The 25,864-nt window shown below is 39.9% G+C and overlaps 2 protein-coding genes across 6 annotated transcripts in view; one reads left to right on the top strand and one right to left on the bottom strand.

The window, feature by feature from the left end:
- The window catches only part of AAMDC (adipogenesis associated Mth938 domain containing), a 40,917-nt gene extending 29,490 nt beyond the window's left edge, over positions 1-11,427 (bottom strand). Inside the window, exon 1 of one of the 4 annotated variants that reach the window (XM_072794773.1) lies at positions 8,279-11,427. In XM_072794773.1, the coding sequence (XP_072650874.1) occupies positions 8,279-8,362 (84 nt within the window). In that variant the 5' untranslated portion in view covers positions 8,363-11,427. Of the gene's footprint in view, positions 1-7,661; positions 7,988-8,278 lie in introns of those variants that run through there. The other 3 variants (XM_072794775.1, XM_072794774.1, XM_072794776.1) reach the window with 3 other exon arrangements.
- Positions 8,065-25,864, top strand: part of RSF1 (remodeling and spacing factor 1) — a 157,564-nt gene continuing 139,764 nt past the window's right edge. For both annotated transcript variants that reach the window (XM_072794759.1, XM_072794758.1), the window contains exon 1: positions 8,065-8,562. In XM_072794759.1, the coding sequence (XP_072650860.1) occupies positions 8,376-8,562 (187 nt within the window). In that variant the 5' untranslated portion in view covers positions 8,065-8,375. The remainder of the gene's footprint in view (positions 8,563-25,864) is intronic.

Raw genomic sequence — 25,864 nt, 5'->3', positions numbered from 1 at the left:
ATTTATTTTCTCAGTCTTGAGGCTGGAAGTCCATTAGAAGGTGCCAGCAGGATTAGTGTCTAGTGGGAATTCTCTTCCTGACTTGCAGATGGATTCCTCCTTGCTTTTCCTTTTTTTTCCCCCCCATGTGGCCTTTTCTCTGTGCATTAGCACTCTTAGTCTTTTTTGGTCTTTTTTTTTTTCAGGGGCCAGGGAGGAAAAAGGATGGGGTCCAAAGTCCTAATTCAATCTTTTTACTAGTTATAATTCCATTCAGATTTTCTTGAGTTTCAATAGTTTGTGTGTTCTAGGAATTTGTTCATTTCCTTTAGATTATCTAATTTGTAGGCATATAGTTATTTATAATATTCCTTTATATATTTTTTTAATTACTGTAGATCGTGATGTCACCTTGTTCATTTCAGATTTTAGTTAGACTTTTTTATTTTCATCTTGTCCAGTCTAGCTAAAGATGTGTCAATTTTGTGGTTATTTTCAAAGAATCAATTTTTGGATTTATTGTTTTTCTCTATTTTTCTCTTCTCTATTTCATTAATACCCATGCTAATCTTCCTTATTTCCTTCCATTTGCTTTATGTTTAGTTTGCTTTTCTCCAGTTTTTTAAAGATGGAAAGTTAGCCTATTGATTTGAAATAATCTTTTTAATTGTTTTAAATTTTTTTAAAAGACTTTGAGAGAGACAAAGATAGCGACAGAGATAGTGAGAAAGCACATACAGGGAGGAGAGGGAGTAGCAGGCTCCCTGCTGAACAGGACCCTGGGATCTTGACCTGAGCCAAAGGCAGACATTCAATGGACTGAGCCAGCCAGAAGCCCTAAAATTATCTTTTTTAATACTGGCATTTATATACAGCTGCACATTTGTCTTTAAGTAGTGCTTTGTGCATCCCCTAAAATTTTCATTTTTATTTATCTAAAAGCATTTTCTAGGGGATCCCTGGGTGGCTCAGCAGTTTAGCACCTGCCTTTGGCCCAGAGCATGATCCTGGAGTCTTGGGATCAAGTCCCCCATCAGGCTAGGCTCCCTGCATGGAGCCTGCTTCTCCTTCTGCCTATGTCTCTGTTTCTCTCTCTCTGTGTCTCTCATGAATAGGTAATAAAATCTTAAAAAAAAAAAAAAGTATTTTCTAGTTTTCCTTGAGATTTCTTCTTTGAACTATTGATTACTTATTTGGGTATGTGTCACTTAATATCCACCTATAAATGAATTTTCCAAATTTTCTTCTGTTTTTGATTCTGGTCTAATTCCATGTTTGAAGAACATATTTGACATTAATTTCAACACTTCTAAATTTGTTGAGACTTCCTTTTTATGCCCTAGCACATGGTTTATCTTGGAGAATTCTCCATGTGCACTTGAATAAAACGTGTATTCACTATTGTTGTGCAGTGTCCATAGGTGTCTGTTAGGTCTAGTTATTTTATAGTGTTGTTCAAGCCTTTTTTTTTTTTTTTTTGGTTGACGTTCTTTCCAGTTGTCCTAGATGACCATTATTGAAAGCAGAGTATTGAAGTCTCCAAGAAGTATTGTTGAATTTTCTATTTCTCATTTCAATTCTGTCAGTTTTTGCTTCATGTCTATTAGGGCTTTTGATGTATTGACTCCTTGTGGTTTCATTCCTAGCTTTAGGAATGAAGTATTGACCTTTTTATCTCTAGCTATAGGAGTGAAGCACTGACTTAAGCTAATGCATTGAGTACATTCTACTTTCATTTTCTATACTGGTCACACTGGCTGAATGGCTGAATATGTGAGTTGAGACATACCAATCAGTGTTTAGGGACTTTTTGGGGGGAAATTCTGAGATACTGAGGCTGGGATGGATACAATATAGAAGGGTACCTTGAAACTGTTAGTACCAGGAGGGAAATCAGTTTGAAAATTCAGCCCATGCAAAGGAAGGCAACACAGACATCCTAGGAGAGTTATGACCTGATTAGATCATATCTCATGCATGAGCTACCACTCATCTTTTCAATGATGTAAGGTAATATATTTCCTTTATTGTTTAAGCCTGTTTGTCTTTTACTTGCAACTTAAACTATTTTGACACAATTTATCTTAAGGATTCACCAGATATCCAAATGTCATCTTAATAGTATTGAAGAAATACTTCTGCAACCCAGTTCTGCTTGGTACTTGGAAAACTGATGTGTCTGACATACCATAAAGTTTTACTGAATTAAAAATATATAATAACTACTGTAGTCCTGTTTAGATGTCATCTAGGAGTATGGAGATAAGACAGAAATTTTACCCAACAATGTTTCCTTTGTCATTACCAAATGATAAAGATCAAATTTGTTCATTTATCCAGATGTTCATTCATTTTCCTCCACATGTAGAGCTAAGGGAATGTGTTTCAAACTTTGTCTAAATCACAACAAATACATTTTATATCATAACACACACACCTCTACAAATATACATATTTCATATCTACTTTTGCAATATATATATTTATCATACCCTTATTATATGTGATACACTATTTTTTATAATACACTATTTTCTATTCACTTTTTAGCATCCTCCCTTTTTAGTACTGTTCTATTTTTTTTTCATTTTTAATGTAATTTTGGTCTTGATCCACCAAATTAATTTTAAAACTAACTAATGGGTTATGATCCTTCATTTAAAAAACATTACTATAGGCAAGGGCTACATTCAAAATAAATAATGAGGGCAGCATGTGCACTGGCTACATCAAAATGGGAGTGGAGGGCTAGAAGAGGGTCTGATGTGTCCGTATTGAATGTTCAGTTGCTGGGAGTTGTTAGAATGAAACTAGGGAAGCCAATGTCCCAGGGATTACGTGGGAGGCTCACTCAGGACAGGGTTCTTCTGCAATTAGCATGTAAGTATAGTATCTTAGTATCTTAACAGATATTAAGATATCTTAATATCTTAACTTTCTAGTGCACACTAGTGAATATCAGTGTTTTCTGTACAAGATACCAAACTGTATAATGTGACCCCTGACCTCAATTATCTAATAAAGTTAAAACATATAGACACATAGCAATGATATGAGGTATAATACATTTTAATATCAGTTGTTTCCTGCATACACTTTTTAAAATTTTTTTTAAAGATTTTATTTATTTATTCATGAGAGACACACACAGAGAAAGAGAGAGAGAGAGAGAGAGAGGCAGAGACACAGGCAGAGGGAGAAGCAGGCTCTATGCAGGGAGCCCAACATGGGACTCAATCCCGGATCTCTAGGATCATGCCCTGGACTGAAGGCAGCACTAAACCACTGAGCCACTGGGGCTGCCCACATACACTTTTTTTTAGTAAAAATCTTTATTCCACCAGAGAAATTAGTCTCAGCTATTCTTTTAAAAGAAAAGAGGACTAATGTATAACTCTTAAGGAAAAAAGATAGTAAGACACATCTAAAAGTGCTTTCTTAAATGAGTAGAATTCTGCTGCAACAAAGAATTCAATTATTAGGAAAAGAACAAAAAATGGCTGGTTCAAATCTTGTTATATTACACTTATCTTTCTTTTTTATTTTTTATTTTTTTCTTATTAAACTATCTTGAAGAACACTGATTCCTATTTCTGTTGACACTTAATAGCTTTTTCTTTACATGTAATATATCTAGATGTATTAACTCTTTAAAGTGAACTTCAGGGACGCCTGGATGGCTCAGTGGTTGGGTGTCTGCCTTTAGCTCAGGGCATGATCCTGGAGTCAGGGGATCCAGATCGTCCAGCATTGGGCTCTCTGCAGGGAGCCTGCTTCTCCCTCAGGCTGTGTCTCTGCTCCTCTCTCTCTGTGTCTCTCATGAATAAATAAATAAAATCTTAAAAAAAAAAAAAAAAAAAAAGTGAACTTCAGTGGTGCCTGGGTGGCTCAGTTGGTTGAGTGACTTAACTCTCATTTTGGCCTCAGGTCATGATCTCAGGGTCATGAGGTGGGCCCCATGTGCTTGGGCTCTGTGCTCAGTGGGGAGTGTGCTTCTCTTCCTCTCTCCCTTTGCCTCATCCCATGTGCACACATGCGGTCTTTCTCTCTCAAATAACAAATCTAAAAAAAAAAAAAAAAAAAAGAAAAAAGTGAACTTTAAACAAAGACTGTGTGTAGATAATTTAATTCTTGTTTGAAGGCTTCTTGATGGCAGTAGCAATAAATTATGGATTTTTCTTTAAAGCTCCTCTATCTTTATATTCTAGCCTGATGTATATAACTCAATTATTTAACTACATAAATTGGGACTAGACTCTTGTAACCTACAACTTTTGTTGGCCTTGAAAGGCAAAAAGAGATGGTGGTAATGTGAGTGTTTGTTGTTTATTTTCTTTTCAAGAACAGACTTGTGAAGGTATGATCTATATCTTGTAGTAAAACATTTATCTTTTGGGCGGATATAACTTTCTGACGCCCAAGGACTTTGTTCCCATGCCAATCTGGATTAGAAAAGGCAGAAACTCTAACCTTATTTATCAGTTCCTCTTTGAATCACAGTGTGAGGATTGAGAAAAGAAAACTATAGTATAAGGCTTTCTTTTACTATGTTATTTTACAGCCCATGGAAGAACAGGAGGTGAGATACTGTAATAGCTGAAAGTGAAGACCCAGAAAGGAAGGGGAGGTAAGGGTTACAAAATTACATAATTAAAACTTAATTTGGTTGAAAGTTCTATCAAAGTTCATTCACAAGTTTCTTTCTCTGCTTCACAAAGATGTAATTTTGTTTAATATTGTGTATCTGCCTTTTATTTAAAAGGATTGAATTATATAACAATCTTATCAAGATTTTTTTTTTTGTATCTTTCTGTAAAACTGTTGTTAAGGATGTATTCTAGGTTAGATTTTTCTTAAACTGGGGTCTTCAGGTCCCCAGATCTAAGGATATATACTTGGCACTCTGAGAATTCCACCAATGTTTTAACTTAGACATGTATTTAAGCAGTGTTGCCTAAAAACTGTATTTTACTACACATTAAATGAAAACTTCTTTTGCTATAACTCACAGCCATAGATATTTTCCTAAAGTAAGATTTTAGTTCCTTTTTTGTTTTGTTTTTTACATTTTTATTGTGGTAAAATATACATAAAGCTTACCCTTTTAACCATTTTTCAGTGTATAGTTCAGTGTCATGAAGTGCATTCACATTGTTGACTTTACTTTCTCATGGTACTATATCTTTTTTTTTTTTTTTTAGATTTCATTTATTTATTCATGAGAGACACACAGAGAGAGAAAGACAGAGACATAGAGAAGCAAAAAAAAAAAAAAAAAAAAAAAGAGGGAGAAGCAGACTCCCCACAAGGAGTCCAATGCGGGACTCATCCCAAACCCCAGTATCACACCCTGAACGGAAGGCAGACGCTTAACTGCTGAGCCACCCAGGTGTCTCCTCATGGCAGTATTTCTCAAAATGGAATTTTCCAGAGTATTTGAGAAATTAAAAAAATTTTTTTTCCCTTTAAAAAGAGTCTGTGCCCAGTAGTTGTTTATCTCACTCACACGTGGAATTTAAGAAACAAAACAGAGGATCATAAGGAAGACAGGAAAAAATAAAACAAGACGAAATCAGAGAGGGAGACAAACCATAAGAGGCTCCTAATCATAGGAAACAAATTGAGGGTCGCTGGAGGGAAGAGGGATGGGATGGGAGGATGGGATAATTGAGTGATGGACATTAAGAAGGGCACCTGATGTAATGAGCACTGAGTATTATATAAGATTGATGAATCACTGACCTCTACCTTTGAAACCAATAATATATGTTAATTAATTGAATTTATTTTTTATTTTTTTTTATTTTTTATTTTTTTTTTAAATTTATGATAGTCACACACAGAGAGAGAGAGAGAGAGAGAGAGAGAGAGAGAGAGAGAGAGGCAGAGACACAGGCAGAGGGAGAAGCAGGCTCCATGCACCGGGAGCCTGATGTGGGATTCGATCCCGGGTCTCCAGGATCGCGCCCTGGGCCAAAGGCAGGCGCTAAACCGCTGCGCCACCCAGGGATCCCAATTAACTGAATTTAAATAAACTTTTAAAAAACAGAAAAAAAGAGTTTGTGTGTTACTCAGGATAAGGAGTCAATATTCTAGATTATAAATTCCACTTAGAATATATGTTTTTCTCTTTTTTAAAAATTTGTGTGTGTGTGTGTGTGAGAGAGAGAGAGAGAGAGAGAGAGAACAAGCATGAGGGGGGAAGGGCAGAAGGAGAAGGAGCCAGAGAATCTTAAGCCTACTCCAGGCTCAGCACAGAGCTTAAAGTGAGGCTCAGTTTCAACAATCCTGAAATCAAGAGTTGGAGGCTTAATGGACGAGCCACCCAAACACCTCTAGATTTTTTTTCTCTCTTGATAAAAATATTTTTTCTTTCGATAATGAGAATGATAAAGATCATTGTTTTTTCCTACAAATATAGAACAAAATTCAGTATTTGTAAGCATTTTCTCTGTTCCCAATTATTTGCCTATACTCTGTATTTCTTTATCTTCCTTTAATAATAAATTTTCCGATTTTACCTGGTTGGCAGTACACCTTGTTTCAAATTCTTAAATAGGTGCTATGTAAATATTAACTTTTTTTTTTTTTTGTAAGTGTTAACATTAAAAAAAAAAGATTTACTTGACAGGGAGAGAGAGAATACAAGTAGGGGGAAGGGAAAAGGCAGAAGGAGAGGGAGAAGTAGACTCCCCGCGGAGCAGGGAACTCTGCCGGACCCCCCTCCCTCCGACTGAGCAGGGTGAGGATGAGGCTCCATTCCAGCCCCCCCCCCCCCCCCGCCCCCATCATGACCTGAGCTGAAGGCAGATGCCTAACTGACTCACCCAGGCTCCCTGGTAGTATGTAAGTTTTAAATGCACGTTGAAAATTCTGGCTCAAGGTAGTAAACTGTATAAATTATAGCTGAATTCAATCTAAATTTTAGAAATCCCTTTGTGCAGTAGTAGTAACTAACATTTAAAAAATAGTTACAATGAATGTGCCTGGGCATTGTGCTGATCAGTTTATTGTGAATAGCTAGTTACAACCCTATAAGTACCGTTATCACTCACGCTTCCCAGAGGTTCAAAGAAGTGAAGAATCTTCTGCAATGACCTGAAGCAGTTGTTAGGACCCAAGTCTGGCCGACTTCTAACGCTCAGGCTCCTAACCATAACGCACCTTGCATCCCAAGTTGCACATTCTACTTTGCATGATTGATGGTTTTCTGAGACTCTTGGTGGGAGAACGCTCACTGCTGCCCCCAACGAAGCCGACCCTGTCTTCCAACATTTTTTTTGCTCTTGCACCAAGTCGCGTATCCTCTTAGTGGAGTCCTAGCCCACCCTCTGACCCTGGTCCCCTATAAAGTCTCGTCCCCTCAGATCCTCGTTCCCCTGAGTCTCTTCCCGTCACCCCCTGGCAACCACAGCAGGGCCCTGCCCCCTCATAACTAGGTCTGCCTAAGGAGCTGGCCCCTTCAGACCGTGACCTCCTACCAGGGCCCCAACTCCTCAGACAGGTGATCCTCGCAGAGCCGTCTCCTCGGCCTCCTGTCCCGCGAGCCCTCAGACCCTCTTTTCCAGCACAGTTGTGGCTCTTGTACCCCAGGAGACAGCAGTAGCCCTCAGCAAATGCTCCGCAGGCACTTCTCCTCACAAAGGTCCTCTCCCAACCCCCAATTAAAGGCACCTCTCTACCTTTCCCGTTTCCAAACTTCTCTCAGAATCGTGGTAGGGTTTGTTCTTTTTTTTTTCTTTTCTCTCCTTGTTCTGCTTCTTATTCACGCTCCTCAACTTCCCCCACGAGCTTGTGGCCCGGTTTCAGATCCCGGAGGTTCCCCCCCTCAACTCCCCCCAAAACTCACCCAAAGGCCTCTCTTCAGGAGAGTTGCGATCCCAAACGGCTCCGCGCTTTACCTCTCACCTCTGGCGGTTCGGGCCGTCTCCGCGGAGCGCTCCCCCCGCTCGCCCCGCCCCGAAAGCGCCTTTCAGCGAGTCGTCGCCCGAAGCCCCGCCCCCCCCGCCTATTGGCCACTGTTCCCAAGAAGTCCCGCCTCCTCAGCTTCCAGTCCTCCTCCCGGCCCCGCTTCCCTTGTTTTCATTCCCCCTGTCACACGAGGCAGTGGCAAACCCAAGGTGGGAGGGGCGAAGTGGAGGGAGGGAAAGGGGGGCGGAAAGAGGGCGGAAAGTGAAAGGCACGGAGGGCCTCTCTTTCCCCAGTCTGACTCGGTTCTCGACTGCTCCGAGCAGCCGTTGTATTGTGGGATCGCGGCGCCGTGCCGGAGACGCTCGGATCCACGGGGGAGCTCACTCACCAGCGCCTCCTGTTGTCCGCAAGGCTGCTCTGCCATTCCTCGGAACCCAACTCCCTCCACCGCCCCCATCGCCTCCTCCTCCATCCTCCAGTTCAAAATGGCGGCGGCGGCAGCAGCGGCGGCCGCGATGGCTCCTCCGGGCTGCCCGGGTTCGTGCCCCAACTTCGCCGTAGTCTGCTCCTTCTTGGAGCGCTACGGGCCGCTGCTCGACCTGCCCGAGTTGCCGTTTCCCGAGCTGGAGCGGGTGCTGCAGGCGCCGCCGCCGGACGTCGGCAGTGGAGAAGGTAAGCGAGGGGCCCGAACGCCCGGCGGGAAGCGGCCCTGGCACGCTCCTTCGCCCTGCTCTTCACGGACATCCCGGGCCTCCGCGGCTCCGTCCTTCCCCCGGGGCGCAGCTCCGGCCGGCCCGGCCTCTCCGCCCAGCCCCCAGGGTCTTGGGCAGCGGGGAGGCGGGGCCGAGACCCCCTAGGGCCACTGGGCCCGGCGCCGAGCGGAGGTGGGGGCGTCGCGGCTTAGGTGTGGGCTGGGGGCGTGGAGCGGTCATTGTGCTGGCCGGCCGCCCCTGGGACTGTTTCCCGGCCGCAGGGGCCGGTCCTCCACCCCTTCTCCCCCTGGGTGGCGGGGGAAGGGGAGCGCAGGTTCCGGCCAGCTTTGCGCTTTTCTCCTCCTCCCCTCCCTTGCTTCTTCCCCTCCTCCCACCATCCTCCCCACCATCTCGGGGGAGGCTGGGCTCATCTTCTCGGGGCGCCCCTTTCTCTCCCTCCACCTGGGTGGGCGGGGGCCAGCGGACACTTCAGCCCTCCCTCCCTCTAGTGGGAACTCCCCCGAGAGAGTCGCTCGCGTCTCTCTTCCCTTCCCCTCGAGGGCCGGTTTAACCCCCAAAACTCCTTCCTCGGAGTAGGGAGGTTTGCTCCTCCCTCATGGGAGCGGGTGGGGGGGTCCTCCTCCATTCTTGCTTTGGGGGTCGAAGTCGGTTCAGCTTCTCCACTTTGGAGGCTACAGGGTTAATTTTTCCTCCCCCATAGTTTTCCTCCTTCTTCTCCCCACCTCCCCCCAAATAATAGAAAAGCATCTCCCCACTTTTCTAATCCCTTCCCCCTTCATCGTGGCAGCGAGGCTTAGGGGAAGAAGTCGTCCTCCCATTTGCAGGGTGGGGTGGGGTGGTTAGTATGTAGGCTGGAGGAGGGGCTCAGACGGAGGGGGAAACAGTTGAAGAAGGTGCTTGTTGCTCATGTTTCTCTCTCTGGTGCTGCTGGTCTATTATTGGTGTTCGCAAGTGGTGCTCCTTCCACATAAGGCCACCGCGCGGGTGCAGGGCGCATGCTCTGCCCGGCCCCATTGAAACTTCCTGCTGCTGCTGCTGCTGCTGCTTCTGCTGCTGCTGCTGCTGCTGGTTCTTTCCCGGAGCATCTCAGCGCTGTGCCTGCTGCCTCCCCTTACACTGATCGCGTACATTTCACCCCTTATTTATTCCTCATCCATGCCTCTTCTTTCCTGGCATATTTCTTCTCTTAAGAAGGCCTTTTGTTTTTCTGGGGTTTTTTTTTGTGTGTGTTTTTACCCCCTGTGTCTGAGCATTGCCTTTATCTGGGAACAGCCCTTAGACGTTTCCTAAATAGGTTTTTTTTTTTTTTGGTTCGTATTAGGTTGCTAACGTAGTTTTTGTATAAGACAGATAGCTGTTTCCTTTCTAAGAAAACAAGGTTGCTTTTTCAATTCTCCGTGGAAGTGAAGAAGTTTAACAGAATGTATTTACATTGCTAGAAGGGCTCCAGGTGTGAAGTTTTCAAAATATTAGCTATAGTGAAGATGATGTTGTGGCTACCAAAGACTCAGATTAATACAGCACTTACTGTACAGGCCTATATTTTTTCTTATCTACAGCCCAAATCTCTTTCTGCCCTTAACAAACTGTGGCATATGAAAGGGTAGTTTTTATTATTAATTTGAGAGAAAGAGTACGCGCACAAGCAGACGGAGGGGCCGAGAGAGAGAGAGAGAGAGAGAGAGAGAGAGAGAGAGGGAGAGCAGGCTCCCTGTTGAGGAGGATGGGGCTCTATCCCTATCTCAGTCCCCCGGGGATCATGACCTGAGCCTAAGGCAGACATTTAACCAACTGAGCCACCGAGGCCCCTCTAAAAGAGTAGTTTTTTTCTTTTTAAAAGATTTTATTTATTTATTCATGAGAGACGTAGAGAGATAGAGGGAGAGACACAGGCATAGAGAGAAGCAGGCTCTATGCAGGGAGCCGGAAGCAGTTTTGATCCCGGGACTCCAGGATCACGCCCTGGGTGGAAGGGAGGCACCCAACCACTAAGCCACCCAGGCGTCCCTAAAAGAGTAGTTTTTTAATGTCGTGTAAAATAGGAGTGATAAATTACATTAAATAAAGACTTCCTGCAGCATTTCTTTAAAAGTTAAGCTTCCCAGTATAGTTATTTTATTACCAAATTGCATTTACATTCAAGTTTTATAGTAGTAGTCACTATGAAGTAGAATGCCTTAGTAAGCTGTGTTTAGGATAGTTTTGGAAGTGATACTAATATACGTATCTGAGAGAAATTTGGGGAAAAGGATTGCTGGCAAATTGGAATTTGCTGGGACCAAGTTGAAAGGCAGGTATAGACCTGTGATGGCATTGTATTCTGGGTGGTATACAAGTTTTCTTGTCTTCCATTCCTTTTAAGTATTTCGGCTGTTGCATTTGGCTTGTTTTAGAAGAAAAAATATCAAGGTCAGTTTAATAGTTCATGTTACCTCCTCTCTATCTAGAGTTGAGCAATGGCCACCAGCTAAGTGAAAACTGAGAAATATTCTGGGCAGAGAGATTATACCAGGGGGCTCAGCCAGTGCATTACCATTGGTAAAGCATCTATAATTGGCATTTGCATCTATAATAATGGATCTTCACATAATGTGATCTAAGAATAATTATTAAGTAATGTTATACAGTTCAACAGACTTGTCAAATGAAAAGTCTGTGCAGGTGAAATGCCATTACTGTGCAGGGAAAAGATTTTCAGGCCTTTGATGATGGTTAACTTACTTATAACAGTTGGATGAAGCAATTCTAGTCCAACTAACAAAATTTGAACTGAATCTTTTTGGAAAGGAGTTGTGTACTAGAAAGAGTTAAGATTAAAAAAAAAAAAAGAGTTAAGAGACATGAGACATGAGTTTTAGCACAGAACAGTATTATATAAGTTGTAGAGCAAATTATTTAATTTCTATAGACCTTGTCTCTTGAGTAGAGATAATATCTGAGGATCAAATGAAATATTTCAAAAATCCTTTCATAAACCAAGCTCTTGCAGTATTCTTGTATTACAAATTTTATTAAAGATGTTAAATTTTTAACATGTGAGAATAGGGATATGAGCAGAGGTATTATATTTAGCTATTATGCTCTTTGGGAAAAATCTTTGTTATAATCAATTGAGTTTTGCTCTATATAAATGAGCATTTTTAGAAGGCAGTTCTTAGTGCTGCTTAAAAAATCCTAATTTATAAAACTTTTGGTTTTTCCTAGTGTGATTATCCGTTAAAAGGTGCTTTTTTTTTTTTTATTTTATTTATTTATTCATGAGAGACACGGAGAATCAGGCTCCCTATGGGGAGCCTGATGCGGGACTCTGTCCCAAGAGACTGTCCCAAGATTCGGGGATCACAACCTGAGCCAAAGGCAGACACTCAACCACTGAGCCACCCAGGTGTCCCAGAGGTGCTTTTGAAAGTATATTCTTGTGAGTTAAACTGTTTAAAACCTTTTACCTACTCACTTTTTGTCATAGGTATAGCAATATTATGGCATCCTTTGGAGGAAACTGTAGTTCTCTATATTCCTTGTTTGAGCACTTTATGATCATTTCCCTAAAAATTTGTTGATAAGTTTTTATTTGGCATTGTGGCTTTAGCTTAGAATTCTTCTTTCATCCCCTAGAGAGGAAATTATTAAATTTAAGTTTGAATGATATATTGAGTATTTACTATGTACAAACATCATTTCATTCTTTGTTCTTTGAGGTTGGTACTATTAATTCTTTTTGGCAGGCATAGAAACTAAGGTTTAAGAGATTGCTTTAGTTGCCCAGTGCCCAAGATGATATATAGTTATTGGTAAAATCTGATTTTTGAATTTTTTTTTTTTATTTATTTATGATAGTCACAGAGAGAGAGAGAGAGAGGCAGAGACACAGAGGGAGAAGCAGGCTCCATGCACCGGGAGCCCGACGTGGGATTCGATCCTGGGTCTCCAGGATCGCGCCCTGGGCCAAAGGCAGGCGCTAAACCGCTGCGCCACCCAGGGTTCCCAAATCTGATTTTTTAAAAGATTTATTTAGAGGAAGGGAGAGAGCTCAAGAGTGCTTGCTTGGGTGTGGGGGGGAGGGTAGGGGCAGAGGGAGAGAATCCCTGCTGAGCATGGAGCTTAACTGGGGCCTCATCCTGAGACCCTGAGATCAAGACCTGAGCTGAAATCAAGAGTCAGATGCTTAACCAACTGAGCCACCCAGCACCCCTAAAATCTGATTTCTAACCTAGATCTGAGTCCAAAGCCACAAAATTATACCTTGCCACAGGGCCATGTTTCCTACACTACACTGAGATACCTCAAGGTATTGCCACCAACTTACAGAGGTGCTATGTGGTTGTTTAAATGTTCAAGGAACAGATAGCAGGACTTGATATCTCTTGGTTGCCAGGAAAACTACTAGCTTTACACAGTTCCTGATTTGAACCTTAGATTGTGCTAAGTTCCTTTGGGTGATGTACCTTTGTGAAGTTGGGTTTTGGTGGGGTTACTGTGACAAAATGTAAATGCTGCATGAAAATCAGTGAGAAATAGGAAATAAGAATAGCAGTGTCCAGTTTGATTCCAAGGTTTGAGAAGTTGTTCATATTGCCTAACCATAAAATGCTTTCTGTAGGTAAGTAAGTAATTGTGATTATTTAAGAATGAAGTAAAAACTTTTTTTTCAGCTAAGGTAGATCAGTTTTTCAAGTTGCTACTAACAACTTGATAAGTGAAGCTGTTAGTGTTTCTTTGCGTCCTGCTGTTGTTAAAAAAGTTACTGAAATACTGAGGGTGTTAGTTTGGAAACTTGTGCTTTAGAGACTATCACTGAGTTTTGTGACCGGAAAGAAAGGAGTACTATGTCCATTTTGACTTTATTTTGTAGAGAAGAAAACCCAGGTGCAGAGATTGATTTCAAGTGTATGTAGCAACCCATTGGTGCTATTCAGGCCATTCTTTTCAGAGTCCACCTGTGTGCTGAAACCATCAAGAAAAAAAATTAGATTTCTTGTTGGTTTAAGTTAGAATAGGAAAAGGGTGTGCCGGCTAAAGTGTTCAAAAAAATTTTTTTTTCAAAGGAATCTCTACACCCAAGGTGGGGCCTGAACCAAGAGTTAGTTGCTCCACTGTCTGAGCCAGCCAGGCGCCCCTGAAGATGTTGGTTGATCCCCACTCCCTCACAATCTACTTTTGCCCCCCTAGTTCTATGCTATGCATGGACCTCCCCATCTTCTTCTTGACTACAATTGGATGAATGGAAGGTATGGATACAAGTGAAAATGGACATTGACTTTGTGAGATTACCAACAGCCAAGGCTCCCATGTGTCTTTTTCAAGAGGAAAATGAACTTTTTCATTCTTTAAAGGTAGTCTTTGTATAGGTATTGGTTGAAAAGTTAATTATATCTAATAACAGTCTAATAAGGTATGTGTGGATAATGTCTTACAATTCCCCTAGTTGGTACTATGATTGAGTTATTTATATGGTATTAAATGAGTTGACTCATTAATTTTTAGTTTGAATTATATTTAAGATTTTATTTTACTAGTGCACTTTTAGTTTCGTGTTTTTTTTTCTCATTTTTAAATGATTCAATGTACAGCTCTTACAGTCAAATGTCAAGTACAAAAGAGTATACCTTTCATATATAACTGGAGTTATGACTGGAACTCCTACTGGTGCTAACTGAATTGTGTGACAGTTGTTTTTAGGTGAATTCTACAAAGTAGAAAGATGACTTTACCATAACTGAAGCTAACCATCTGTTGCTTTAAGCAAAAGATCTTACTGGTGCACATGCCAAGAGTTATGTCGATCCACAGTGGTAGATTGCAGGAACCAGAACCTGTTTTAATTGAAAATGTCCAGTTTGGGCTCTTCTGTTTTTTGAATAAAGAAATGGTCTTTAGACATTTATTAGAAGGAAAGAGAGAAATGTATTTCTTTTACATAATTTTTGGTATATTAACAGAGTGGAGGTATCCAAAAGTTGTGGAGGTCTGGAGGGAGTTTGCTGATATTGTTCCAGACAGAGGATTTTTCTGGCAAAATTGGGCTTGTTAGTGCAAATTGACTCACTTATTTTTTAATTGCTAAGACGTTTCCCTTGAAATTTATCTGTTTTAAAATCTCTGTTTAAAAGTTAAGCATTTATTAGTTACTTCATTTACTTAATATGTGTATTGAATATCTGCTGTATGCTAAGTACAGTAAATGCTGTGGGGATTATTTTTTAAAAACACATTAAACCTGAGCTTTCTTTTAAGGATTTTCTAATCTAGTAAGAAGTAGCTAAGTTGAGCTTAACTTAAAGTCACCATTCAGAGGCTAATTTTTTTCTCTGAGATTTTATCAAGTGTAGTAATAGTCTATGAATTCTAGCCTATAAATTAATAGACTAAAAATATCTCTGTGACAATTTTATGGTGAGATGTACAACCACATGCAGTGTGGAAAAGTAAGAACAGTTCAGACCCAAAGTACATTTTAACCTGACTCCTATTCAAGGAAGATGTTTGTGTGTGTTCCTGTATTTAAGAAAATTTCTTTGGCTCTCGGGATCCCTGGGTGGCGCAGCGGTTTGGCGCCTGCCTTTGGCCCAGGGCGCGATCCTGGAGACCCAGGATCGAATCCCACATCAGGCTCCCGGTGCATGGAGCCTGCTTCTCCCTCTGCCTGTGTCTCTGCCTCTCTCTCTCTCTGTGACTATCATAAATAAATAAAAAAAATTTAAAAAAAATATTTAGAAAAAAAAGAAAATTTCTTTGGCTCTCTTCCTGATGAATATAATCTTTCTCTTTTTAAAAATATTGTATTTATTGGATGCCCGGGTAGCTCAGCGGTTGAGCGCCTGCCTTCTGCCCAGGGTGTGATCCTGGAGTCCTAGGATCGAGTCCCATATCAGGCTCCCTGCGTGGAGCCTGCTTCTCCCTCTGCCTGTTGTCTCTGCCTCTCTCTCTATGTCTCATGAATAAATAAATAAGATATTTTTAAAAATATCTTATTTATTTACTTGAGAAAGATAGTGAGAGATCACAAGCAGGGGGCAAAGGGCAGAGAGAGAGCAGATTCCCCCCCCTCCCCGCCCCATCCCTTTTGAGCAGGGAGCATAACTTGGAACTTGATCCCAGGACCCCGGGATCATGACTTGAGCCAAAGGCAGATGCTTAATGGACTGAGCCACCCAGGTGCCCCAGTGTATATAATCTTACTATGTTATGCCTTGGTATTTTTTGTTTTGTTTTGCTTTTCTGTATGGTAGATCCCATTATTAAAGGTGTCGGTGTGTGTTCTATTTTCTTTTTGTGTTAGAATTTTTATAGTATTAAATACTGCTTGAGAGAGTAATCTGGGGCTTCATCTAAAAATTGTTCTTTCAACAAACGGTAATTGATTATCTACTATGTGCCAGGCACACTTATACCCTGTGGATACATTAATGAAAAAGAGAAGATCTTGCCTTTATGGAGGTCATAGTTTACTGGCAAAGATAGACAATGAAGCAATAAGTTGGGTTTTTAAAAAAATTATATGGAGAAGTAATATGTGCACTTTGTAATGATGTATATTTTCATGACCTTTTAATGTAAAAGTTTTGCTTTGTGTTTATTCTATCTATGCCTTCTCCCCTGTATTTGTATATGTTTATCTTAATCATATTCTGAATGATAGGATTATAGGTTTTTCTTTTTTCTTTTTCACATTTCTTGTACTAATTATGTACTACTTTGGTAATAATCAAAAATATATATATTTAAAAGTAGTCTTATCAAAAAGTGAAAATGGATGAAGGTGGTCAAAAGGTACAAACTTCCAATTATAAAATAAATAAGTCATGGGGATATAATGTACAGTTTGATGACTATATTTAATGATGTTTTGTATAATGGAAAATTGCTAAGAGAAAAGCTCTCATCAGAAGAAAAAAATTTGTAACTGTGTGGTGATGAATGTTAACTAGGTTTGTTGAGTGATCATTTTGCATTATATACAAATACTGAATCATTTGTTCACCTGAAACTAATATGATGTTATATATCAGTTATTTTTTTTTAAGTTCAAAAGAAGTCTTCTAAGGCTTTTTATAAAAGGAAAATTGTTTTGCTTCCTTTATTTGCTTTTAATTATAAATTACCTCTCACGGTGATTATTACCATCATCCACTCAAGACACCCTGTCTGAAACTGAGGAACCATCTTACTCTTTAACCTTTGGCATACTTTCTACTTTGTTCCAAATCATCTATTTCTTTATCCTCTTTTTTTTTTTTTTAATTTTATTTATTTATGATAGTCACAGAGAGAGAGAGAGAGAGGCAGAGACACAGGCAGAGGGAGAAGCAGGCTACATGCACCGGTAGCCTGACGTGGGATTCGATCCCGGGTCTCCAGGATCACGCCCTGGGCCAAAGGCAGGCGCCAAACCGCTGCGCCACCCAGGGATCCCTCTTTATCCTCTTTTATATTCAGCTTCAGTTTTCTATCATTGTTGCTATTGTTTTAGTCATACTGAACTGCTTGTAGATTTCTATAGATACAAAAGATTATTGCATATCTTTATACCTTTTCCTTATCCTCCTACTTGAGTTGAATATTGACTCCCAATCTTCCCATGCCTGCTCACTGTACTACCCACCATTAATCTGCTCTTTAAGCATCAGGTGCTCTGTGAAATTTTTCCTGCTTCTTCTTCAAGTTAAATTAACCACTTTGCCACCTCACCCCAATGAGCTCTTTGTAGATTTTATAGAACAGTACTTGTAAACACCTTTTGCACTCACAGCCTAGCCTACAAGACTGTAAACTTCATTTTTTTATTTTGGGGTTTTTTTTTTAGAGGAGGGGGGATGGGGCACAAAAAGGGGGAAAGTGGATTTTCAGCAGGCTCCATGCCCAGAGTGGAGCCCACTCAGGGCTTGATCTCAACAACCCCCTAAGATCATGATCTAAGCCAAATCAAGAATCAGAGGCTTAACTGACTGAGCCACCTAAGCACCCCAAGAGAATAAACTCCTTGAAGGCAAGAATAAATGTTTATGAAATGAATAGTTGTTTCCCAGTTCATTATAGGACTGTGTTCTATTCTAAAATGTTTTTTAGGGATCCCTGGGTGGCGCAGCAGTTTAGCGCCTGCCTTTGGCCCAGGGAAAAAATAAATAAATAAATAAAATGTTTTTTACAATTGAATCTTACATGAACTCTTAAACATTTGCCCAACATATGAGAATGAGATTCTTTCCATTGCTAGTTGGAAGTAATTGGCATACTGGTTAGTGCTAACACTTGAAGTAATCAGATTTCACATCCCATTAGATGTAATACTGTATGTAAGATGATTGCATGTAGGGATGCCTGGGTAGCTCAGTCGGTTAAGCAACAGACTCTTAATTTTGGCTCAGGTCCAGGTCTCAGGGTCATGAGATCGAGCCCTGTGTAGGACTATGTGCTCAGTTAGGTGTCTACTCCTCTCCCTCCTCCTATGTCCCTCCCCCACTCACACACTCCTGCACACATGCACTTTCTCTAAAATAGATAAATCTTTAAAAAAATAAAGAATGCATGTAATTGGAAGTTATGACCTAGTCTGCGATAGTCTAATGCAGGGGTGAGCAAACTGTAGCTGTAGGCCAAATCTGGCACATTGATTGTTTTTGTAAATAAAGTTTTATTGGTGCACAGCCATGCTAATTTGTTTACATATTGTCTAAGGCTGCTTACACACTAAAGTGTCAGAAGCAAGTGATTGTGACAGAGAACATATGGCCTTCATGAGCTACAGTTTTGTTTGCCCCTTCACAGGAAGAGTGCTGGTCCCTGTTCTAGTGAAGGGATTGAATGATTGTCTCCAGGTTTGAGAACTGTTTAGAACTAGAATAATACAGATTTAGTGCCTAGAGTGTCCTGTGAATGAAAATAATACAGTAGTAGTTTCCTCAATATTTATCTAATTCGACACACAATTCTTTAACTGTTACTCTTAGGTGAATCTAAAAGCTTTTCTGTTAACAGGGTGAGGACATTACATTGAAGTAATTTCTTTCAAGGATATCCATGGCTTCCTCTGCCTAATTGTCATACTGCAAGGCTGGGATGGGGACCAAGTGACATAGTAATTGACAGTAATGATAAGAAAAATGTAATATTGCTGTTATACTGGCCTCAGAGTCTCACCCAGGTGGGCTGGTTTTAAGATCTCATTTGGAGGTAGAGCCCTCAGTTGTTGGTTAGGATAAGGTTGGGTAAATGGAGATGCCATCTACTTAGATGGGAAAGAATATATTTATTGAATGTAGTACTTAAAATAGGTTACTCGGAACAGAGGGTTGGGGGAGAACATTCTAGAGAATACCTTGCTTACTAGGGTGAAATTGTGTGTTTTGAGCATTAGTCAGTTTCACAGGCAAAGTGCATAGTGTTTATAAAGCTTTGGCACTTAGAATGCTGGATATGTTAGGGAATTTTATTTATTTATGTAAATTAAGTAAGCCAACATGGGAACTTTAACTCAGGACTCTGAGATCAACAGTCTCATGCTCTGCCTATTGACAGTCAGCCAGGCACTCGTCAGAGAGTTTATTTTGATATTTTTATTCCTTTTGTCCTGAGCATCCTCACAGTTGACTCTGCAAATAAATGTAATTGCCATTTCCTCAATGTTTAAATATTAAAAAAATTTTTAGGGAAAAAATTAGAATGAGTTCTTTCTTTTTTTTTTTAAGATTTTATTTATTTATTCATGAGGGACACAGAGAGAGAGACAGAGGGGCAGAGACACAGGCAGAGGGAGAAGCAGGCCCCATGCAGGGAGCCCGACGCAGGACTCAATCTCAAGACTCCAGGATCATGCCCTGGGCCAAAGGCAGGTGCTAAACCGCTGAGCCATCCAGGGATCCCCCAGAATGAGTTATTTCAAATTGTAACTTGCTTTTGGTGTTTGGGTTTTGGGGATATAGCAAGATTGTAACACATTGGAGAATTTGTTTTGTTTTTAAAGATTTTATTTATTTATTATTAATGAGAGACACAGGCAGAGGGAGAAGCAGGCCCCACACAGGGAGCCTGATGTGGGACTCCATCCTGGGTCTCAGAATCAGACCCTGGGCTGAAGGCGGCGCTAAATCGCTGAGCCACCCAGGCTGCCCAAGAATTTGTCTAATAAGAAATACAATGGAGTTTAATTTATATTCCCATTAAAGGCCTGCCAAGCTGTAGTTTATTAAAACCGTGAAAGAAGCCATCTCTAGTAGTGCTAACTTGGGTCTGCATCTGAACCCAGACATTCCATAACATTCTTCATTTTAGAGATTTTTTTTTTGGTCCTATAAATTTTGAGTGATCTTCTGGTTTGTCTTTCTTTCCATCTTCATGGCCTTATCATTTTATAATCTTTTATCTTCTGTGCTTATCTGGTTTGATTTATGGTGATAACTATTTATCCATTTTCCTGCCCATTTTCCCATATTTCGGACCTCCCTTTTCAACCTTAATTATCTTCTCCATTTCTGTCTTTTTTAGAAACAAAAATTAATTATGTAAATACAAAAATGAGGATCTTTGGAGTATATGGTCTCTAACATAATTTTCTCTTTTTTTTTAAGATTTTATTTATTTGTTTATTTATTCATGAGAGACACACACCGAGAGAGGCAGAGACACAGGCAGAGAGAGGCAGGCTCCATGCAGGGAGCCCAATGTGGGACTCCATCCCAGGACTTCAGGATCACACCCTGGGCTGAAGGCGGCTGCTCAATCACTGAACCACCCAGGCGTCCCTCTAACATAATTTTCTAGGTTACATAAGTGCCATTAGTTATATATATGTTTTTAAGATTTTATTTATTTATTCATGAGAAACAGAGAGTCAGAGACATAGGCAGAGGGAGAAGCAGGCTCCTTGCAGGGAGCCTGATGTGGGACTCCATCCTGGAACTCCAGGATCACACCCCGAGCGGAAGGCAGGCACTCAACCACTGAGCCACCCAGGTGTCCCATTCATTCATTCATTCATTCATTCATTCATTCATTTATTTATTTATTTATTTATTTATTTATTTTTAAGATTTCATGAGTAATAATTTTACAGTTATTGTTGAGCCAGGCTCTACAGTGAAATCTTCTATAAATATTAAGAAATCTTCTTAATCCTTATAACTACTCTGTTACAGTTAGTATTTTCTCTTTACAGATAAAGCAACTAAGTCTTAGAGAGAAGTAAAGTAACTTACCTAACAGTATTAAAGTATTGGAGGAACATTTCATATAGAGATAGTTAATGATGTTTAGGGATTTAAAACTTGGTAAATTTGGCTTCAGTGCCCTAGCTCTTAACCACTCGCTGTGCTGTCTGTCCCCTCAGGTATGATTTTAGGATTGTAATGTGATCCTCCGTATCATGGTCTTGGTCTGAACACTGAGCAACAATTTGAACAGTTAGGCTTCTGAGTCAGTTTATAGCATACTTTACTACTCATTTATGCTTTTTTACTTTTAAAAGTACCAATTTTATTAGTGTAAGCATTATTATAAAAGGTATACTATTTTAGTTGGATACTGAAATATATTAAAAGTAAAGAAATAAAACTTCATAGGTGCAGTTGATGAATCTCTTGAACACAGTCCTTTACCTGATTGTCATTGCTTAGGACAACCCTAGCCTTTCTCAGACTTGGAAATAATTCTCTTCTTGAATCATTTTGAATTAAGATTTCTTTTCCTGTAGCTGCAAAGTTTTGTGTAGTGTGTCAGCAAAAGCCTCCAGGGTTTGTTCCCTACTGTTAGACTTTCATATACCCTAAATGAAGAAGTGGTCTTATTTTTTTCTTTAGTGGTTTCCTTTCCTTTTTCCTTCCCTTCCCTTCCCTTTTTCCTTTCCTTTCCTTTTTTCTTTCCTGATTTTGTTTATTCATGAGAGAGAGAGAGAGAGAGAGGGGCAAACATAGGCAGAGGGAAAAGCAGGCTCCACGCAGGAAGCCCGAAGTGGAACTCGATCCTGGGACCCGGGGATCACTCCCTGATTCAATGGCAGATGATAAACCGCTGAGCCACCCAGGTGTCCAGTTTTAGTGGTTTTCAACCTTTATTATAGTCAGGTGATTTAATTAACTCTTTCTAGCTGCATGTTAGAATCACCTGGGGAATCCATTTGAAAAATACTGATGCCTGGGACTTAACCACACTCACCAATAAATTTAGAGTCCTTGGGGGTTGGGGTCCTGGAGTCAGTGATTTTAGAGTGTAGCCAGTAATTAATGTCTGTTTTAATTTGTTTGTCCTGGTACTTTTCTTCACATTCTGTATTTAAGTCCTTTGCCTGGATCACGTCTGGGTGGCTCAGTGGTTGAGCATCTCCCTTTAGCATGATCCTGGGGTCCTGGGATGGAGTCCTGCCTCGGGCTACCCATGGGGAGCCTGCTTCTCCCTCTGCCTATGTCTCTGGGTCTCTCCTGAATAAATAAATAAAATTTTTTTTTTTAATAAATAAAATCTTAAAAAAAAAAGTCTTTTGCCTGATATTAGTGTAGCTAGCTATTCCAGCTGTCTTTTGGTTACTGCTTTGCATGATACATCTTTTTCATCCTTTTAACCTCCTTGTCTTTTTGATTTAATTTTATTTATTTTTTAAAGACTTTATTTATTTATTTAATATTTATTTATTTATTTATTTATTTATTTATTTATTTATTTATTTATTTATTTATTTATTATAGACACAGAGAAAGAGAAAGAGAGGCAGAGACACAGGCAGAGGGAGAAGCAGGCACCATGCCGGGAGCCCAATGTGGGACTCGATCCCAGGACTCCAGGATCGCGCCCTGGGCCAAAGGCAGGCGCCAAACCGCTGAGCCACCCAGGGATCCCTGTTTTTTGATTTTAAAGTATGTGTCTTGTAGACAGCATATGTTTGTATTAATCTATGCAAACAATTATATAGAAGTATAACTGCTGTAATAGAGGAAGTACTTTGAGAATATAAAAAAGCAAGTACCTACCTTTGCCCAGGTCATTTCGTAGCATCACTGTAATCATTATGGAAATTTGAACAGTTGTATAGGAGATGGATAAGCATTCCAGGTAGAGAAGAACACCAGAAAAGCCATAGAATTGTGAAATAATACAGTGTGTTTAGGAAGTTGCAACCTAACTTCAAGCATTACATTTCTGTTTTCTTTCTTTCTTTTTTTTTTTTAAGATTTTGTTTATTTATTCATGAGAGACAGAGAGAGGCAGAGACACAGGCAGAGGGAGAAGCAGGCTCCATGCAGGGTGCCCGATGTGGGACTGGACCCCGGGTCTCCAGGATCAGGCTCTGGGCTGAAGGCGGCGCTAAACCGCTGAGCCACCCGGGCTGCCCAAGCATTACGTTTCTAAAAATTTTGTGGTTGCAAACTTCAGATGATGTGAGAAAATCAGGTTAGGACACAAGAATTATAAATGTCTTAGTAGTATTTTTCTTTCATTTAAAGGAAAAAACATTAAATAAAGGCAGCATGTCAGTGACTGATTATAAATTCTATAAAGAATTCATTTTGTCTGCGGTGCCTGGGTGGCTCAGTGAGTTAAGTGTCTGCCTTTGGCTCGGGTCATGATCTCAGGGTCCTGGAATTGAGCCCCAAGTCAGGCTTTCTCCTCAGCTGAGAGTCTGTTTCTCCCTCTCTCTTTGCCTCTCCCCACTCATGTGCAAGCTTGCTCTCTCTCAAATAAAATCTTTAAAAATTTTTCATTTTGCCTTATTCACTTTGTTTCTGTCAAAACTTCGCATAAAGTAGATGCTCAAATGTTAGTTGCATGAATAAATGTCACATATTTCAAATTAGTAATAGTGGGTATTTTGATATAGTTTTAGTTTTTCTTTTTATCCTTTGCTTGCTAGAGACTTGTCAGGGTACAACTCCCATTTCCTTTTGGGTATTGTTTATAAAGATAGATACTACTGAATCCCCCTCCCTCCCCTCTTCTTCCTTCCTTTTCTTTTTTCTTCCTTTCCTCTCTTCTTTACTCTTGTTTCTTCCCAGGGCTCCGTCATCTTGGTTTGTAATTGTACCTGAGGTGGAAAATCTTTGTGTAATCTCTCAGTTTCTTTCTTAGGTCATATGGTTATCCCATGTCTTCACTGCACGTCAAAAGTGTGCTAACCTCTGTCTTCTAAGCTTATTACTTTTTAAAAAAATATTTTATTTATTGATTCATGAGCGAGAGAGGGAGAGAGGGAGGGAGGCAGAGAGGCAGAGATAGAGGCCGAGGGAGAAGCAGGCTCCATGCAGGGAGCCTGATGTGGGAATCGATCCCCAGTCGCCAGGATCACACCCTGGGCTGAAGGCGGCGCTAAACCGCTGAGCCACCAGGGCTGCCCAGCTTATTACTTTTTATAGGAATCTTAGACTATAGTTTTAAAATCCAGTTTTTCTTTTATCTTTTCAAGATAGCTCAGGGAAAAGTCATTATTACTTTTCTGCTATTTACCTTTTTTAATTAAAAAAAAATTCCCAGCCCATTTTTTTCTGAATTGTTCCATATCTTCTCCACTAGGGTTGACCTGAAATCCTTCTTTCTTTGTTTTGTTTTTTATTTATTTTATTTTTTTTTAATGTTTTATTTATTTATTTATTTGAGAGAGAGCTCCAGCATGAGCAGGGGAGGAGCAGAGCCATCTCCCCCTGAGGAATGGCAGACTGAACCACCCAGGCACCCCTGAAAATTTTCCTTTCTGAAAGTAAAATTTTTTGAATTCTTGGAAAGACAGTGGGTAGCTTGAAGGTGGGGAATTCAGCCCCAGGTCATTATTGTAGAATTGTTGAGATATGAATTAGGTCAGTGGCCGTGTAGGGCTAGAGAAGTTTTCTGGCATAGAGAGTAGGTAGTAAATAGTTCATTTACTGAAGAAAGAAATAGCCATAAAGGCCCGGGGTTTATGGGGGAAAAGATATTCCCTATTTTTAAAAATTCAGAATTCTAATAATGTATATGAGCACTGTTTGAAAAGCTAGCCATGTTAATTTTATAGCTTACTAAAAGTTTACTCTGAATAGATTATGGCAGTCTATCTTATTTTATAGCTCTTTTGATTTTTGTGAATTAAGTTGTTATATATACATGTATATTCTATACATATATTACATATATATTTAACATTTTGTTAAGGATGTTTTTTTTAGAGTGCCTTATTTATGTGCTTAAGATAATTAAAAATTTGTTGGGCAGCCCAGGTGGCTCAGCAGTTTAGCGCCATCTTCAGCCCAGGGTGTGATCCTGGAGAGCCAGGATCGAGTCCCACGTCAGGCTCCCTGCATGAAGCCTGCTTCTCCCTCTGCCTGTGTCTCTGCCTCTCTCTTTCTCTGTTTCTCGTGAATAAATAAATAAAATCTTTGAAAAAACAAATTAATTAAGATAAGTAAAATTTGGTTTGTTAAACTATCTTGGCATAGGTGTCCAGTTTTATTCTCTTATAGGTAAAGCTTTCTATAATTGAGTAACTGTCATTTTCATTTACAGAAAGACCACAGATTATAGAGATTACTGTGTCCTGCTGGATAAAGATTTGATAGTTGGACATCTTTTCTGTTACCTCTTACGTATAAAGAAACAAATGGTACTTCATATAAATTGAAATCACACCCTAAACAGTGAAAAAGAAATGTCAAATAGGTAATGTGGATTGAATCTTTTCTATAGATGAGAAATACATAAGTAAATGTGTGTCATTTGTGTGGGTTGATAGTTGATGAGTAATTCTTCATTAATCCTGAAAGATTCTCTAGCAGAAATGTTTGAGCTGTATTCTGTTTTCAGAGTGTCTCTTTTTCCACTGTTACACATGCTATTAGACACCATGTGGTAACTCAAACTTATAATGTTTCTTGAGTTATAATTAAACTTTGGTCTTATGCCATTTAATTAGCGAGGATGTCTCCACCATCTTGAAAGACAAAATGTTACCACTTAAAGAAATTACATATACTTCTTAAGCTAGAATTCTCAGTAACGTAAATAATTTATCTATAAGCAAATTAATACTGGGAGATTTTCTCCCATTTCCTGTAAGGTTGATATTAGAGCACAGTAAGTTGCTTTAATAATTATGTATTGCCAAGCAACATAAGAATCTTAATGGGCTCCCTCTCTGACTCTCTCTCTCTCAGTCCCACACCTAACCTGTCATGTTTTAATTACCTGGGATTTTAGTTCCATAGTGTCAATTATTTATTTTTATGTTTCTCAGCAATTATTTAAATCAGTCTATGTTTTAGTAGTCGATGTGCTCACCACTTTTTTTGGTTCCCATTTTTTTCTTTTTAGAT

The sequence above is a fragment of the Canis lupus genome, chromosome 23 (genome assembly GCF_048164855.1).
Source record: "Canis lupus baileyi chromosome 23, mCanLup2.hap1, whole genome shotgun sequence".
NCBI lineage: Eukaryota > Metazoa > Chordata > Mammalia > Carnivora > Canidae > Canis > Canis lupus.
This window is presented reverse-complemented; position numbering and strand designations above follow the sequence as displayed.